The sequence below is a fragment of the Mesocricetus auratus genome, unplaced genomic scaffold (assembly GCF_017639785.1).
Source record: "Mesocricetus auratus isolate SY011 unplaced genomic scaffold, BCM_Maur_2.0 Super-Scaffold_100676, whole genome shotgun sequence".
Lineage (NCBI taxonomy): Eukaryota > Metazoa > Chordata > Mammalia > Rodentia > Cricetidae > Mesocricetus > Mesocricetus auratus.
In genome coordinates, this window is record NW_024429266.1 from 176473083 (window position 1) to 176491449 (window position 18367).

Below are 18367 nucleotides of genomic sequence, written 5' to 3' on the forward strand. Positions count from 1 at the left end.
TATGGGGAAGGGGAACCCTCGTCACTGTTGGTGGGTCTGCAGATTGGTGCAGTTACTCTGGAAATCGGTGGAGAATATTCAGAACGTTAGAAGCAGATCTATCATATGACTCAGCTACACACTCCTTGGCATATATCCAAGGACTTGACATCCTACTCCACAGATGCTTGCTCAGCCATGGTCACTATGTGTCAGCCATGGACAAAACATACTGAGTGAGCTAACTCAGACCTAGAAAGACAAACAGCACATATTCCAATAATTTCACTGTTAAACATAGTAGCCTTGTTCTGTGAGGCTGCTATTGTTTTGAACTCAAACTAAACAGAAATAATCGTTTTAAAATTTTATTTTGTGTATATGAGTGTTTTGCCTGCATGCATTCCTGTGCATCCCAGATGTGACTGGTGCCCATAGAAGCTAAAAGAGGGCATCAGATCATCTGGAACTGGAGGTACAAGTGGTTGTGAGCTGCCATGTGGATGCTGGGAATCCAACCCAGGTCGTCTCGAACAGCAGCCAATGCTCTTAACCACAGAGCCATCTTTCCAGCCCAAGACCAGATATATCTTAAAAACTACAAACTGATATTTTCTCAAAGTGGATGGTAAAATGTTCAACGTAGTCCTGGCAGACATAGGTTTGGAAAATAAGAGGAAAACCCAGCAGAAGTGGGATTTCTCTTAAGAATGCAAGGTAGTTGATTGACTATATAAAAATCAGTTCATGTAATTATTGTTTTAATAAATTACAGGATGGAAAGCACATTGTCATCCTGATAGATACAGAAAGGGTATTTGAAAAAGTCCAAGCCCTTTCGTGATTAAAAATGTGAAAACAAGATTGCTTATGAAAGTAAATGTAGAAGGAAGCGCCCTCAGTTTGCTCAGAGTATCTATGAAAACCCACAGTTGACATTCGGAGGCTGAAGACAGAGGGCTTTCCCCTGAAGACTTAGGAATACTCCCTCTTGCCATTCCAGTCAGCCTTGTACTTGAAGCTCTAGTGAGGTATCCAGGTTAGAAGCTGTCCATATCAGATAACAGGAATATCTAAGCAACATTTGCAGAATAGAAAATCAGTGTATGGGGTCAAGGTCATGATAGGAAAATCACAGAGACAGCTGACTCGAGCTAGTGGGAGCTCACAGACTATGGACTGACAGCTGGGGATGGAACCGAACTAAGCCCTCTGCATGTGGGTGACTGTTATGTGGTTTGATATGTTGGGTGGAGGGGCCTGACAATGGGACCAGGACTTACCCTGGATACATGAATAGGCTTTGTGGAGCCCACTCCCTGTGGTGGGATACCTTGTTCAGCCTTAATACAGGAGGTAGGGTCTTGGTCCCATCTCAATTTGATATGCCAGACTTTAACTCCCCAAGGGAGGTCTTACCCCCTCAGAGGCCTGGGTGGGGGTTGGCAGGGGGGAAGGGGAGGGAGGAGGAGGGAGAACTAGGGATAGTATATAAATTTAAAAATTAAAAAAAGAAAATTAGTATATTGATATATTATAGTTTTATATAGTCGTAAAATTTATTTACAGCATCAACAAAAAGTTAAAGTATTTAGGAATACTTATTGAATGCATTGCAAGACTTACACATACAAAACTGTAGTTCAGGGGCCAGTGAGGGGCTTATTGAGAACAGGTAAGCTTGCAGCACAAATCTGAGGACCTGAGTTCTGTCTTCAGAACACGTGTAGCAGGTTTAGTGAGAGACCCTGTCTTGAAGAAGGTGGAGAGTAACTGAAGAGTACACATGATCTTACCCTTGGCTTCTACCCACAGATGTGGGATTATGTGTACACTACACTCGGGAACAGATAGCTTGGGGCTGTGAGAAAAGAAGTAAGCAAACACGACCACTAATTGTTTGGCTTTTATTGAGGGTTGGGTGAGATCACATGTAGGTTTTTAGATTGTGATGGTTTCACAACTGTGAATATGCTGAAAAAATATCATTGACTTTTAACAAATTGTAAAACCTAGTGTCTTAGGGTTTCTATTGTGACGAAATGCTGGCTCCTCCGGCAGGTAGAGTGGGGGAAGGGCCAGTCCAGCCAGTGTCTTCTTGGGGCTGAGCAGGATGGTGAGTGTGTGTGTGGGGGGGGGGATGGGGCGAGGTGGGGGGGTGGAATATACACTGAGTCGGGAGTCTGTTGAAGCAGGATCTCTTTATTTTAACAGGTATGAACTTATATAGGGCTGAGGTAGGGGATGGGAATCATAGGATGGGGTAAGGTGACAGGAGGAGTAAGGGCCAATAATATTCCACCAAGATGGCAGGTAGTTAGGCAGGGGGCCCTCAGTCCGGGGCTATAGATGAGAACCACCAAGCCCGTGTTTCTTGTGTGGGTGGTGGGGTGGTGGGACCCAGGTCATCATGCGTGTGCTGCAGTCACTTTGCCTACTGAGCCACCTCCCCAGCCCTTACGCTTTAATACCAAGCCAAATACGTTGTTCATAGTAATTTCTACACTGTTCTTCCTTTCAGAAATGAGATGGAGAACTCAGTGTGGTTTGGCTTTACCCGAAGAATGCTGCTTCTTCAGTCATTATAGAGCTATTGGATTAGGATTGGGTTGTTGTTTGGTGGGGTGAGGTGAAGGTAATAAAAAGTTTAGGTACTGCTTGAAGGTTGAAATATTGTGCATATGTTATCTGCATTTACAAATGTATTCACCACTGTTTTTGATAATTCATTTACCCACCACTACTTTGGTTAGCTGTGTAGCATTCTGTTGTGTAAGTGTCTTTAGCCTGCTGATGAGCACATAGGCTGTGGTCATAGTTTTACCAGGGGGACATCTTTGTTACTCATTTTTGATCTTGTCTTTTGCCCAGGGTCTCAAAACTGATGGCCGCCCCAGGAGCACAGGTGTCTTCCAGGATGAAGAGCTGCTTTTCAGCCACAAGCTGCAAAAGGACAATGACCCAGATGTTGATCTTTTTGCTGGCACCAAAAAAACCAGGGTTAGTTCCTACTGATTCCCACTGTGTTAGGGATCGTGTAGCTCACAGCTATAGGTAAATTGCTTTACTTTTGGATGTGTAATCTGACTGTCATCTTTTTCAGGTATCAGTGCCATGTGGTGGAAGCCTGTTTGGGGATGATGAAGATGATGACCTTTTCAGCTCTGCTAAGACTCAGCCTGTGGTACCAGCTTTTTACTCTGAGGCTTGGGGAGGATAGGAAACCAATATTTGGCTATGGATGAAAGGAAATTAGCAGAGGATTGTAAGGCTTACTAGTAAAGGAATGTCAGATGATGTATGGAGTAGTATGTACTCAGGATGTGACTTCAGCTCATAACACTAACTGATCCCGCTTCTCTGATTGTGGTTCACACTTGTTTGATTTTTAAAGTTTATCAACAGACCCTTGCATAGAATACAGACTACATTTTTGTGCCTTTCAGATGCAAACCTTTCAATCTGAATTTTAGCCTATGTGTATTTTTTTCCCTGCAATGTTAGGTTTTGTGTAATGTTTCCCTTTATATTGCAGAAAGATTCCTGTGTAAGTCATGATCTTTTTTTTCCTCTCAAGATCTGTGCATGCCAGCCAGGCCATCCTTCTGCCCCTGAACTGCATCTGAGCCCTAGAAAAACCACAGTACTTAGGATGCTATCTCTGAAATGCTGCTGATGAGTTGGTTAACCCTCATTTGTGAATGGACTGTCAAAATCCAGAGGCCAAGTTCCTCTTTTCATTATTGTTCAAAATTTTGAAGATACATGATAGACTTTTCTGTTTTTTTCTTTTGAAGGTACCAGAAAAAAAGGTAGTACTGAAAAAAGATCAGCCTGTTTCTCTAAAGAGCGAGGAACCTCCTGAGTCTACTCAAGGTAGCAAAGAGAAAAGCTCATGGAAAGCAGAAACACCACAGGTTAGAGCTCTCCTTGAGGGTGTTCAGCTCTCACCACATCGTGCTCAGATAGTTCTGTGGCGTAGACCAGGTCACCCCAAATTCTTAGTTAAGGAGGGAATGGCAGCTAGCACCTGCCTTTCACTGTACCCTTTCCCCTACTTTCCTCCACACTTGAGGAACCCGTGACTCTGTATTTAACCATTATTGTGTTTAGACCAAATGCCAAACTCAGTTTCCAATTTGATGTTAAGATAGGATAAAAGATCATTTTTCACTAGTGCCTCCATTTCTCCTTCTGGGCTTCATTGAAGTAGAATTATACTCTAATTAATACAAATAACACCTAGTTTCTTGGTTCCTCCTCAGGGTCACTTCTCCAAGATAGCTGCTGTAAAACCTCCCTTCTGTGGGGCTTCTCCACAAAGGAAGCCAGACAGTTGCGGTTGTGTGTGGAAATTTCACTGAGGCCCCTTTGCCTGCTCTTGGGAAATGAGGCACTTGGTTAGCATATCTCTTAGCTTCCCTGGAATTCAGATGCTTTTGTGTTTAGAATTTGTGCACCAGGCCATAGGAGAGCTTGTGTGCTCTTTTGATATTTGCCATGTTGGACTACTCATCATGACGTGTTCTGACAAAACTACAGCTCTGTCTTATCATCGGTGTTTCCCTTTACTCCTTGTGCCTGTCATATGGCAGACAGGCTTCCCTCCTGCATGCTGGAGGCAGCCGCAGTGGGGTGGAGCCAGCAGGCCCATGCTGGGAGGCTCCAGGGCAGAGTCAGAGAGCTGCAGTCAGGACAGCTTCTCTCCATCACAGATTTACTTGCAGATAAGAATGTAATCCAAGAGACAGTTTGCTTCCTGTTCCTTCAATGGATTTTTAACTAAATTTAATTTCACACAGGATTCTTCAGGTCTCACTCCATTTAAAAGCAGAGAGCCATCCAGTCGGATCGGGAAAATACAAGTAATTATATTGGATGTGGAGTTTTCATGCCTGCCTGTGGCACCTATAAAATTTGTGGAGTTTCAGTTTTTCAGCTGCTGTCAAGCATTCTCTCATCTCCTCCCCTGCCAGCACCACGCCCCCTGCCCTTGCCTAGTTGTTGCTTCTCATGCACTGCTCTTTAGTGTCTTTTGATCCTAGCGGTGGGCACAAGTGTGTGCCCCACTGAGCCTGGATCAGGTGATTTTCCCACATGTATAGTCTCTTGTGTTCTACACTGTGTGTAACACAGATGTCATGTGTCACAGAAATGGTAATCTGCCCTGTGTTTAAGAACAAATACTGAGTTCCATTTTCTTCCATAGGCAAATTTAGCAATTAACCCAGCAGCCTTGCTGCCCACTGCACCTCTGCAGATCCCAGGAACAAAGCCTGTTTCATGTGAATTAGCTTTTCCTTCATCTGAACCTGGAAGGAGCCACGGCCCGGAAAGTGTGTCCACTCTTGCTGGGAGTGAGGAGGCTGGTGTGAGCTTCGATCTTCCAGCCCAGGCAGATACCTTACACAGTGCAAACAAGGTGATCCAACCGTCTTCTGTTTGTTTTTCTTTTAGCCAGACTAACCTGAGCGCTGCATTCTAGACCAGTGTGTGAACTTGGTGTAGCCCAGCTTCACCTCCCTGCTTGAAGGAGGCATCTCATCTTTGTTTAGCCCTCCCTTCTGCCTCTCCAGTTTCCTAATTGTGCTTCTGCTTCTCCATCACCCACTTCTATTCCAGTTTCTCCCCCCCATCACTAAATACCAGTCACACCAGGCCCCCAGTGCCTAATCACCAGCTATGTCCTGTTGTTGCTCACTAGCCCTGGTGCCTTTCCCACAGTGCTCTAGAGCACCATGCCAGCCTCACTTCTGTGGTTTTCCCTGTTGCTGTGGTGTTGGCCCTCTGCCGTGGGATCCCAAGCTGTTCTTGCCCACTAAGAAAGCTGATGAAAATGGTGTCCTTTGTGGACTTTGAATGAACTCTTGGAAGTTTTCTTTCTATTTTAGTGAATTTTCTTTTTCTCTCCAGTCTCCCTTCTCTCTGAAGTCTTAAGAGGTGTCCAAGTAGGCAGCAGGACCCAGGATGATCTGTCCCTGGACAACAAATAATTTTGTAGTGTTTTCAGGTTTATTTTTCCTGTATTAAAAAAAACTTGTTATTTTTGTTATCTCTCAAGCTTAAATTAGCTACTTCCTAAAATTGTGTTTTTTAGAGACTGTCTTTATGCTTTGGCAAGTTCATGCATTGCATGCACTGTATCCGGGTTATATATATACCTCTGCTCGGGCTGCCAGCCTCATCACTCAAAGCCTCCTAAAGTCATGCTTCTTTGGAGCAAACAGACATAGTTAAGTATTTTGTCCAAAATAAGTTGAATCTTCTCAAAGCAAAGCATGGTTTTTTTTTATTTTGGAAAACATTAGAAATATTGAATCCCAATTATTAAGAGATTCCTCTTTGGAGGTCATTGCAAAGGTTCTCATGTTCCAGCCACATTTTACAAGGTCTAATACTTGAATACCAGTCTGTTGACTAAGAAAAAAACAGCACCATCGGTTTCTTCTTTCTTTATTTCCTCATATCTCCTTGGTCACAGATCCTGATAAAAGTTGGTGCTAGAATCCCTCTCAATTCTTTTTTTTTTTTTTGATGGGGGGTTAGGTACCTGACTTTGAATTAAGGGGTGAGGAGGTGTGTGTGTGTTTTGAGTCACAGAACACCAGCACACCTGCTTTCTGTGGTTCCAGCAACATTGGAGTTTTTTGCATGAAACTGTTTTCAAAAGATTAAAATACAGGAGTAGGAGGAGGCTCAAGTGGTTAAGAGCACTGCCTGCTCTTTCAGAGGACCTGGGTTCAATTCCCAGCACCTCCGTGGCTGCTCACAGTTGTCCATGACTTCATTTCCAAGAGATTGGATGCTCTCTTTGTTTTGTTTTACGTTTTTTTCTGAGACAAGGTTTCTCTGTGCAACAGCCTTAGCTGTCCTGGAACTAGCTCTGTAGACCAGGTTGGCTTCGAATTCAGAGAGATCCGCCTGCCTCTGCGCCACCACTGCCCGACTTGATGCTCTCTTATGGCCTCCTCAGGCACTACATGAATGTGGAATGCAGGGATATATGCAGACAGAGACAGAACACCAGTACACATAAACTAAACTAAAATATATTTTTGGGGAAAAATACTTAGAAAGATAGTACTAAATGGTTTAAGAAGGATTGAGTCCTGAAGTAGTGGGAACTGGTTAACTCCCTTTTAGAAATCGTAAGGGCCAGAGAGATGGCTGAGCTATAAAAGGCTAGACTTACAACCAAAAAGACATGTGAAACAGCTTTTTCTTTCCTTAGATCATTGGTTTTCAACCTGTGGGTCACAACTCCCTTGGGGTCTCATAACAGATATTTACATTATGATCTATCACAGTAGCAAAATTACAGTTACGAAGAAGCAGCGAAGTAATTTTGTGTTGGGGATCACCACAACATGAGGAACTGTATTAAAGGGTTACAGCATTAGGGCGGTTGAGAACCACTGGCTTAGGTGATACCTAATTTAAGTAAACCAAATAGCTTCATGGTATTTTGAATTATTGAGTCTTTGCTATGCTAGCCTTGAACACTTTTCCATCAGATCATGGTGTGTATGTGTTTGTCTTTGCAGAGTCGTGTTAAAGTGAGAGGAAAGCGGAGGCCGCAGACCCGCGCTGCTAGGCGGCTGGCTGCCCAGGAGTCCAGTGAGAGTGAGGACGTGAGTGTCTCCAGAGGACCTGTTGCACAGTTGGCCAGTAGTCCCATCTCTCCAAATGGCCTTCAACCTCATCTGCAGCCCAGGATGACCAGTGGAGAGATCAGCTCTGAAAAAGCCATGGCCCCAGCTGCTCCACCTTGGGAAAGTGGTCCTGCGTTGTCTGCAGTGGACAGAAGCTTTTTGGTGACGTCTCTGCCTCAGACTGGAAATGAGGCTGACCTTTTTGATTCTGGGGACATCTTTCCAAAGAGCATAAGATCACAGTCCATGGAGGGAACAAAAGTCAAGGCAGCAGAGACCCCAGCCCACTTGTCAGGAGGAAGTAAAGAGAAGAGCCTCGTGTTCCCCGCTCTCAGTGAGGCCAGCAGTGCTGATGATCTCTTCCAGACTGTCAAACCAAGACCAACAAAGAAAAGGATCCCTTTCCCGCTCCTTGAAGATGAGGATGATCTCTTTGCAGATCAGAAAGGCAAAAAGAATGAGTTGAAATCTGACAGCCATCAGGACATTGTATCAAAAACTCAAGACATTTTTGAGGTAACACAAGTATTTCATGTCTGGGTCTTCAAGGAAAGTAGCTGATTGGAGTCTTGAGCTGTGGACAATGCTGTGTGTTTGCTTGTCTGCTGCCTACTTGTTATTAGTCATGCTTAAGTCACTTGCTAGTAACCATAAGGGTGGTTCTTGCTGTCTTTTAATCTTTGCTATAAGCCTTGAATTATTTAAAAAGTATTCTTTTAGTCCTGGGGATAGAGCCCAAAACGCAGTACATGTTAGGCAAAAATGCTTCACAGTTCACTGAGCCACAGCATGAACCCTGCGTCCTGATTTTTATATATAGAGGCATGTGGGTGCGTGTATATGTTTTTAATTATTTTTGTTTGCTATTGAAATTTTTGCAGAACGGTGCTGCTATCAGCTTGGCTGACACGTTGTTCTGTAACACATTGGTACAGCTTGTGTTTTTAAGCTCTGCTTCTGGCTGGGACTCTGGTTAGCAGGGCTTTGATGCTAAGACTTTTGTGACATTTGTTCAGCAGATGTTTATTGACCATAGTGGTCCAGGGGCTAGTGGGAGAGCGAGGTGCTCTGTCCCCTGAGATCTCAAGGAGAAGAGTGAGACCCAAACAGAGTAGGAGGTAGTTAAGGCACTAAATGCCATGAAGAAAACTACCTGAGGCAGAGGACACTCACAGTGGGAGGCGGCTCTCTGTGGTGTTTGCACTGTGACTCAAAGAATGTGAGGACAAGTTGTGCAGAGCCTGGGGTAGTATCTGTCAGCCTGTGGGGGAAGTCTGGGCACCCTGCTCGCTGCATGTCTATAAATTCAACTATTTTTAGTTTTAAAAATGCTTTTATTTACAAAAAAAATGTTTTTGGGCTTAACTAGGATGATATATTTGCTACGGAAGCCGTGAAACCTTTTCAAAAAAAGAGAGAGAAGGAGAGAACTTTGGAACCCAACTTATTTGATGATAATATCGATATCTTTGCTGACTTAAATGTAAAACCCAAAGAAAAGTCCAAAAAGAAAGTGGAGGCCAAGTCTGTGTTTGGTGATGACACAGGTGAGTGTGGGCATCTGTCCTTCTGTACGTGTGGCTGTCTGCAGTACCCTCAGAGGGCCTCACTCTTCACAGGCTGAGTGTGCTTCCTGTTGCTGGCGTTCAGTTTGCCCTCTCATGCACTTTGTTCCTCAGTAGGTTTTCTTTTCTCTGCTGTGGAACCATGGTTAGTCTAAGAATGTGATGTGTAAATGGACTAATCATTTTCATGAGGCAAACTTAGGCTATGCTGAGGATCAAGGTCTAAGACAGCACCCAGCATTTGACCTGAACGTAGACGCTAGCTTTTATCTTAGTGCTCCCCGCCATCATCTGACCAGCACTGTTTTTGAAAGGAGAAGCCATCAGAACCTTCTTTGCCATGCTGTCAGCAGGCCTTGAAGTTGGTTGAGTCAGAATAGCAGCAGGACATTGAGGGGCAGCAGCTTAAGGACTGGTCAGTATAAGAGAGCATGGCTGTGCAGTGAAGTTGCATATGAGATTTGCCTTCCCCCTGAGTTCTGTGTATGTGGGAACATGCTGTACCCACTCCTCAGCCAACAAGCAAGCCAAATGCTGATAACTATAGATGTTGGGCGCCTGGTGGATCCTGTGCTGGTAGGCCTGGACAGGAGCTGGAGCATGGCCTTTCTCCCTCTGTCCGCCCAAGTCTGTACTTGGGACTGACTGGGAGAGTCTTTGTTGCAGAGCCACACTGAGTCTGTCCCCCTGGTAAACCTGATGCTCTATCCTCATGTGTAGTGTAGAAGAGACTTGGGTTACTTTTCTTTGTTCATTTTTTGACACATGATTTTGTTGTAGCCCTGGCTAACCTTGAATTTACAAGTCTCCTGATCTTAGCCTTCCCAGGTACTGGGGTTACAGGCATACACGACTTTCTTTCATTATTAAATTGTCATACATGCTTATGGTAATAGTCATTCACCTTAGAAAATTTTATAAGTGGAGGAACAAAAACTTTTAAAGCTAAGCAATGTTAAGTTTGTTGTGCATCCTTTAAGACATAGCATTACTATGTATTTACATACTCAATTTAAAAATAAATAAGAACAGACTTTACCTGTTCTAGTTGCATCTTAAATATTTTTCCGTATTGGCACATAGAAATCTCCTTTGATTCCAGTGTTTTGAGTAAGCTGTTAACTTATTAAGGACAGTTAATGCCATGCTCTGCATCATTTTTGTATATCTGTCTTTATGTACAAATGCTGAAATTTGGTGTGGTAGAATCTTACTAAACATTATGTGGTGTAAGGTATTTGTACACTGTGTGAAGATACATTGCTGTGATTGGTTTAATAAAGAGCTGAATGGCCAATAGTTAGGCGGGAGGTATAGGTGGAACTTCTGGACAGAAAGAGAGAAAGTAGATGAATCTAGGTGCAAGGGAGACGCCAGCACACAGGGAAGAAACAGGTGGTGCAAGATGGAAGAGATAACACCACATGATAGAACATAGATTAATATGTTATTGTAAGTTATAAGAGCTACTTAGGAACAAGCCTAAGTTATGGCCTCAGCTTTCATAATTAATAAGTCTCTGTGTCATTCTTTGTGGGCTGGCAGTGACAAGAAAATACTTCTACATTACTGGGTAAGCAACACGGTTAAAAGTCTGAGACACTGACATGAATGAGTCAGACTTCATTCTTACTGTTGAGATGTGCCGCAGATTGACTCGTGTATCTGAGAGTGCATTCTGTATTGACTTTCTCTTTGCATGTTCTCCCTGCCCTTAGAAGCCAGAGTGGAAAGAAGCCAGAAGTCAGTTCAGTGTCCAAGGCTGAGTTAGAGAGCCAGTCCACCGTCCCATTTCTGTCTTCATGTGCACACACACATATAAGAACCTGATGTTTACATATCATCATAAAACATGGGTACCATGAACTGAGCCAGGACCAGAACCTAAGAGGTTCTACTTTTGTATTGGTACTCTATAGTATGTTATCAGAATTGGGCTTTTGTATTGGTACTCTTCTAGAGTGTGTTATCAGAATTGGATCTTGGGCAGTTTGTGTGGTTGTGTCTTAAATTCCCATTTTCTTGCCTGTCTTAACTTTTTTTTTTCTTTTCAAAGATGATATTTTCTCCTCTGGTCTCAAGGCTAAGAAGTCCAAACCCAAAAGCCAGTCTGCAGAGGCCACATCTGAACTAAGATCTGATCACAAAGTATCCAACATTTTTGATGACCCCCTGAATGCCTTTGGGAGCCAGTAAAGCACTTGGGGTCTTCACAGTTCATCCTCCCATTCTATTTTCAGTTAGTGATGTTGTCTTCTACACTCACTCTCTTCACTGGATTCCAAAAGCAAATACCGAAACACCTAGTTCAACTGTTACCCAATGTAACTAATATTTTTCTGCACCGACTTAATTATGCTTAAGGTTACAAATAAAAAATGAATGCTTCACCGTTGTTTGTTTTTACTAAATTAGACTGCACAGAAGGGCATGCTACAGAGGAAATGGCTTTGTGATTTTCCTGTGTGGGCAGGGAATGCAGACAGCTCTTGTCAGGAGACCTGAAGTCCTTGTGCTGTGGGTGGGGCTGTGAGTTCAGTGATGGTCTAGGCAGGTCAAAGGAGGCAAAAAGCTATGCACTTATGGCTCCAAACCTGTGAGGTTTCCACTGAATTCCAAAAATGCCTGTGCAGTCATCTAGGGGGAGCAGTGCTTCTCTGCTGTCTTGATTTTACAAAGCAAGTTTTATTGGAACACAGGCATACCCATCATTGTCACATTACCTGTGGCTGTATTCAGGCTCCCATGACGCTGGAGTTGAGTAGTTGCAAGAAATGGTTTAGCTGTAGGCAAATTTTTGCCTGTTAGCTTTTCTTTCCTCCTTTGTAAATGGTTTCAGTACTAAGCCTGCAGGGTTGTTGTTGAGAATAGGTATAGACCCTTTTATCTGTCTGCCCCTTAGAATGGTAAGTGATATGACTTGATGAGGTAATAGCTTTAAAGTAGAAGCCAGACATCTAAGTCAAACACCGGGCACCGCCGCCCATGCTGTGAGTTACCTGTCAGGATTTCCAGCACAGGAACTACTCTAGCCTCTGACATCACCATCATGGAGCCGACCTCAGTGTGAAGCTATTAGCTCTGCTCTAATCATGGGCTGAGTTTAAGTGCCACTGGCAAGAGGCTGACAAAGGTAGGTAGAACTGTGGAAATTGAGTGGGCAGATGGGAGAAGACAGATGAGAGCTCTTTCACAAGACTAGCCCGAGTCGCAAGTTCACTATTAGAAGTTTCATTGTCCTCTTCTGCAGTTCACCTAGTAAAACACTTGAGCTGAACCACCTGTGAAGGGACTCATACAGTAAAGGCCCAATCTAGGTGGAAGCCATGTGTTGTCTTAAAGCCAGTTAGTTTATATCCCAGTTTAGCAGCTTGGTGAACAGTAAGGCATGCTGGGATTTCAGCCCAAGGTGCCACCTGTATGACTTAATAGTCTTCAGTAATTACTCAAAAGCAAGAGGCACACAAAGTTACCAGCTACTATAAGCAAGGCATATGAATGCCCCCATTTTACAGATGATACAATTGAGTCATAAATGTTAGCAAAGAGTGGAGCACAAAAAGTGTTTAAGTCAGGCTAGCCTGGACGTCCTTTAAGTGCCCCAGATTCTGGAAAAGCCATGAGTGGACAGCAAATGCCAGGAGCCCTTTCAGACCCAAAGCACCTTAGATGTGCCCCAGCCAAGGCGCTCCGCCCTGGGCCCCGCTCTTGCCCACAGACTGCTGCAGGTCTCCAGCCTTGCCTTGCCCCAGTCGACTCCCGCATCAGTAACAAAGGGTCAACATCCGGGCCTCTTTCAACGGACACCCCTTCCTGAACGCCCGTGCGACCCCGGCATCCGAGCAACCGCCAGCCTCGGAAGGCTCGGCCCCTCCCCTCGCAGGTTGATTGGAGGGCGCCGCCAGCACTGGTTGGCGATTGGTGAGCGGTGTCACAAAGGGCGGGACCTGAGTTTTGCAGGCCAGCGTCGGCCGTCGTCGTGGGCGCGCAGCCCCCTGTCGGCCGCAGGCGAGCGAGCGAGCGGGCGGACGGGACCACCGGAGGGCGAGCGGGTGAGGGGCGCAGCGGGGCGGGGCGCGGCCGGGCGGGCGGGCGACTGAGGGGCCCGCTGCGCCTTCGCGGCCCGGCCAGGCAGGAGAGGTGCTCCCGCCTCGGCTGCAGCCTGGTCGCGCCCTCCGCGCTTCTCTGCTCCGGACTCACGCGACTCGGACAGCCGTGGCCCTGGGTACAAACTGGTCGCGCCCGCGGCCCCGGGCGCTGCTGACCCGACTTTGGGTCTGAGTGTGTTTCCTGCGGGGCGTGGTTCCTGGCCCCAGGGCAGCAAGTCCCAGGCTAGTGGCTCGATTTTCACACATCTGTAAATGTACAAGTGTCAGCATTTTAAATGGCTGCATCGTATTGTGGGTATTTTTACGTTGGGCGAAAAAGTTAAAAGCTCACTCGTCGTGTGGCTAAGTTTCTTTGGACGAGAAGGAAGCAAAAGTCCAAGGTACTGAAACTGCTTATTGCTGCTTTTGTGGTTGTGTATCTAGAAAAATCTCAAAAGATGAAAATGTTGGAGATTCATTTTGAATTTTTTTCCCTCTTTTTAAGCTAATTAATCAGCTTTAAGGGTCGTTTTATTCTTATCATTTCACATCAGTATGAGTTGTCACTGTCCATTGGTGTTCCAGTGCTCATTCATGCAGGCCACATGGCTTGCCACTCCCATCTCAGGGGACTCAGTTTTAGTACTGGCTAGGTCACTGGCCCACTTGAATTTCCATTTTTCCCTGTAGTATTCTATTCTGATTTGGCCAGACTGCATAGCTTCCTTTGTCTTCTGTTACACTGATTTTCATTGCTGACAAGTATATCTTTTCTATATACACTCATTTTCAGTGATGTTCCCACCCTTGGTCCTTTTTGTACGTAGGAAATTATCTCACTGACTGGGCCCAAACTTGATTTGGATGTTCCAGCACCATTGATGGTGTTATTACTGCAACGTTAATTTTCGTCTACTCATAGTCACTTTATCTAGTCTCGTTTCAGATTTAGGACTTCCAGGATCAGTCTATATTTTCAGAAGGTAACTGTGCTTATATGACACTAGAGAACTGCCAATTGAAGTCAAAACCCAGAACACAGACAGCGCAAAAGGATGGGATGACATGGATTGTTAGGAACTGGAAATGCAGAATTATTTAGCCACTTTTGCATATTGTTTGGCAGGTTTTTTTTTAGATTTATTTATTATGTGTACAATGTTCTGCCTGCATGTGTGCCTCTGTGCCAGAAGAGGGCACTAGATCTCATTATAAATGGTTGTAAGCCACCATGTTGCTGGGAATTGAACTCAGGACCTCTGGAAGAGCAGCCTGTGCTCTTAATCTCTGAGTCATCTGTCCAGCCCCTTGGCAGGTTGTGTTTTCTTTTGTTTTAAGAAAACCAAACCTAATGGGGCTGGGGTGTGGCTCAACTGTTGAAAGTAATATGCTAACTGTACAAGCCTGAGCATCTTAGTTTGGATCCCCAGTACCTGCATGAAAAGCTGGGCACAGCAGTGTGCGCCCATCCCAGGGCTAGGGTGTGGAGACAGTCAGGAGCCCTCATGCTTGCCATTCACTTAGTCAAGCTGAATTGATAAGTGTCAGGATCAGTGATGCCTGAAAACAAAGTGGAAGATGATAAAGACACCTGATGCTGACTGCTGGCCTCCACATGCAGTGCGCACAGTGTACACCCATGCACACACTGTTCATACATGTACATGTACACACATGCACACTATGGACACACATGCACACAGTGTATACACGTGTACATGCACAAAAGTGGAAAATACTCTTATAATAAAATCTAGCCTAAATAAGTTAAAATATATCAACATAACCTATGTACAAAATCTATAACAAATTTGTTCATAATTGCCAACAAATTGAGTATGTAAGATATTTTTCCGTAGGAGAATAGATAAATGTAACTGTATTGCATCCAGAAAATAGAATATAGTCTACACTTAAAGGAAACAAGCCATCAAGTCATGAAATTTTGCAAAACAGCCTTAAATGTTTGTCCCTTAGAGAGACCACTCTGAGAAGGTTGTGTATTGTATGATTCCAACTGGATGCCATTCTGGAAAGGGCGAAGCTATGGAAACACTAAAGAGATAAAAAGTTGCTAGGGATTCTAGGCATGGGGAGGGATCAATAGCTCCAACACAGAATTTTTAGAGTACTGAAACTACCCTGATACTGTCCTGGTAAATACATGTTTTTATACATTTTCCATACCTGTAAGATGTATGAACACCACTGAAAGTGAACCCTAATGTAAACAATGGGCTCAGGTGACAATGTGTGTCAGTTCCTCCGTTGTTAATAATGAGCAGTGTTAGTGAAGAGTATAGGTTAACTGGAGGTGGGGAAGGAACAGATGCAGGGGACACTCATAATTTCTGCTCAGCTTTGTTGTGGATCTAAAACTGCCCTAAAAGTAAGTCTCCTTACTTATTAGGGAGAAAAGTCATGTTTTAGGCAATACAGCAGGAAAACAAAAATGAAATACCACTTTTAAAAAAACAGAACAAACTATAACCAATTAAAGCCACATAAGAAACTGGCATCCACTCCATTAATGGTTCAGTTTTTAACCTTTACCTTAGAGTGCAGAGCTCTGCCCAGCCTGCAAGTCAGAGAGACTGGGAATGAGATGAAGACGATGAGAAAAAACAGGCTTCTTTTTTGAGGGATAAAAGTTTCTCCTGTATTTTATTAGTTTTTGTGTTGTGCTACTCTGTTCTCTTTTTGTTCTGTTCTTCTGCCCTGAGGCCTCCCTTCTGCTTTCCTGATGAATTCCTTCTCACTACCTGATGTCTTCCTCTGCATCTTTCCTTCTGCATCTTTTCTAACTGTCCCTTACAGCCTGTATACCCAGCAGAACCTTTTAAGCAATATACAAACTACAATGTGGTTACATTTTGTTTTTTAAATGAATGTTGTTGGATGATTTTACTTTTTTGTTTTTCGGGGGACCCCTCACCCAGCTCCCAAATAAATCACACATAGAGGCTTATTCTTAGTTATGAATGACAAGCCTTAGCTTGACTTGTTTCTTGTCAGCTTTTCTTAACTTAAATTGTTCCATCTGTCTTTAGCCTTGGGCCTTTTATCTTTCTCTATTCCTTCTTACTCTGTATCTGGCTGTGTAGCTGGGTGACTGGGTGACTTGTCCCTGAAGTCCTCCTCCTTCCTCTCATGTTTGTTCCCTGATTCTTTTCCCCCAGATTTCTCCTCATATTTATCTTCTCTGCCTGCCATCTCCCTCTCCTGCCTCTATTCCTCTCTCTCCTGCCTTACTATCGGCTATTCAACTCTTTATTAGACTATCAGGTGTTTAGGCACGCACAGTAAATAGCTTCACAGAGTTAAACAAATGTAATATAAATAAAAGTAAAACACCTTAAAGTAGCCGGGCGGTGGTGGCACACGCCTTTAATCCCAGCACTCGGGAGGCAGAGGTAGGCGGATCTCTGTGAGCTCGAGGCCAGCCTGGTCTACAGATCGAGTTCCAGGACAGCCTCCAAAACAATAGAGAGAAACCCTGTCTTGAAAAACAAACACACACACACACACACACACAAAACACCTTAAAATAATAATCCCCAGAAAGTATAGCATGAGTTCTAATAGCTCTTAATAATTAAAGCCCGAAGTCAGATATAGGGGAAAATGCTGAGAGATATGAGAGGAAGGAGCAAACCACACCCACCTTACCTACTCAACTTCCCAGCCAAAAAGAGACTGAGCGCCTGTCTCCTCCCACCTAATCCCTTCCTCTCTCTGTCCAGCCATATCACTTCCTGTTTGTCTGTACAGACCTCTATGGTTAATAAGAGGCTGTAGTGATATATTGTTTATTATTGTTTATGACCTAATAAAGCCACTGGTGATCAGAATGCAAAGCCAGCCACACTAGTTAGCTATAGAAGCTGAGCAGTGGTGGCACACACCTTTTATCCCAGGACTGAGGAGACAGAGGCAGGTGGATCTCTCTGAGGCTACATGAGAGTGAATCAGTCTAAAGGATTAACAGAGATCATGCCTTTAATCCCAGCACTAGATGGGTATATAAAGAAGAAGCAAAGACCTCATGTGGCTATAGTCTCCAGCCATGTCGAGGAGGGCATTGCAGTCTGGAGTGCAGTCTGATGCTTGGTGGAGAGCTATGAAGTCAGTATTTGCCTCTGAGGATTCATGGAGACAGGATCACCCAGTTCAGTCTGAGGTAGAGGTAAGAGCTAGTGACTGGCTGCTTTTCTGATCTTCAGTTTGAACCCCAATATCTGTCAGGAGGGTTTTATTAATCATGTTACTAGTGACTAGCTCCATCCTCTGATCTTCAGGCAAGCTTTAGTTGTTAGAGTATAAAAAAGATATTACCACATTTCCCCTTGTTTGCCTAAAATAAAAAAGGTTATAACTAATAGAAAAACTATATACAATAATTATATACAATATATGCAGGCAATAAATACATCAACAGGTGTGTCTAGTCCATTAACAATTGACAAATTCACAGGAAATACTCCATATCTTCAGCTCAACAGATGCCTGAGAAGGGAATATTACTTGAGTAAGCAGGAAGTGGAAGCAAGTGACTTCCAAAAAAATGTGAGAAGTGACAGAAACAGCTGGTTGCAACGTTGGGGTATCAATCTTCAACGTATAGGCCTAGCATATCTAACAGACTTCTGGGAAGCAGGATATTCTGAAGGGCTGTCCTACCTTGTTTTGGAAAGTTTGGCAGTCTTTTCTTCTGTGTCCTGTGTGTCCAGTCTGGACAGCATACTGTCAGCAGTTGAGGCAAGAGTACTTTCTTTCCCAGTGGCTAACTTTTGCCACAGAGAAACTAAACTCCATGTGGAGTTTCTTCAGTTCCCATCATCTGTAGTAGAGTGGTACTGCCAGGAGAAGACATGTCTCATTGTCTTAAAAAAAGAAAAGAACCTATGTTATAACATAGGTTAACATCTTAAATGTCATATTCTGTAAATCTCAGAAGTGTTTGAAGATGACTTATCTAAAATATATGTTTGACCTTGAAAACATACCTCATATGACTATAAGTTCAATTGTAATAAGTGATTAATTGCTAACCTGCATTTCCTTATTAGCCTAAATAGTTGGT

The 18367-nt window shown here is 43.9% G+C and overlaps 2 protein-coding genes across 4 annotated transcripts in view; both read left to right on the forward strand.

Annotated features, from left to right (window-relative positions):
* Nucleotides 1-11584, forward strand: part of Washc2c (WASH complex subunit 2C) — a 48784-nt gene extending 37200 nt beyond the window's left edge. The window contains 8 exon segments of the mRNA XM_040737569.1: nucleotides 2851-2979; nucleotides 3083-3163; nucleotides 3777-3896; nucleotides 4782-4844; nucleotides 5189-5401; nucleotides 7524-8147; nucleotides 9001-9178; nucleotides 11253-11584. Coding sequence (XP_040593503.1) covers nucleotides 2851-2979; nucleotides 3083-3163; nucleotides 3777-3896; nucleotides 4782-4844; nucleotides 5189-5401; nucleotides 7524-8147; nucleotides 9001-9178; nucleotides 11253-11392 — 1548 coding nt within the window. The 3' untranslated portion in view covers nucleotides 11393-11584.
* A 1582-nt stretch (nucleotides 11585-13166) lies between these two features.
* Zfand4 (zinc finger AN1-type containing 4) overlaps nucleotides 13167-18367 on the forward strand; it is a 78398-nt gene continuing 73197 nt past the window's right edge. For 2 of the 3 annotated variants that reach the window (XM_021224796.2, XM_040737572.1), the window contains exon 1: nucleotides 13432-13685. The gene's annotated coding sequence lies outside the window, so the exon portion shown is untranslated. Of the gene's footprint in view, nucleotides 13249-13431; nucleotides 13686-18367 lie in introns of those variants that run through there. The other variant, XM_040737570.1, reaches the window with a different exon arrangement.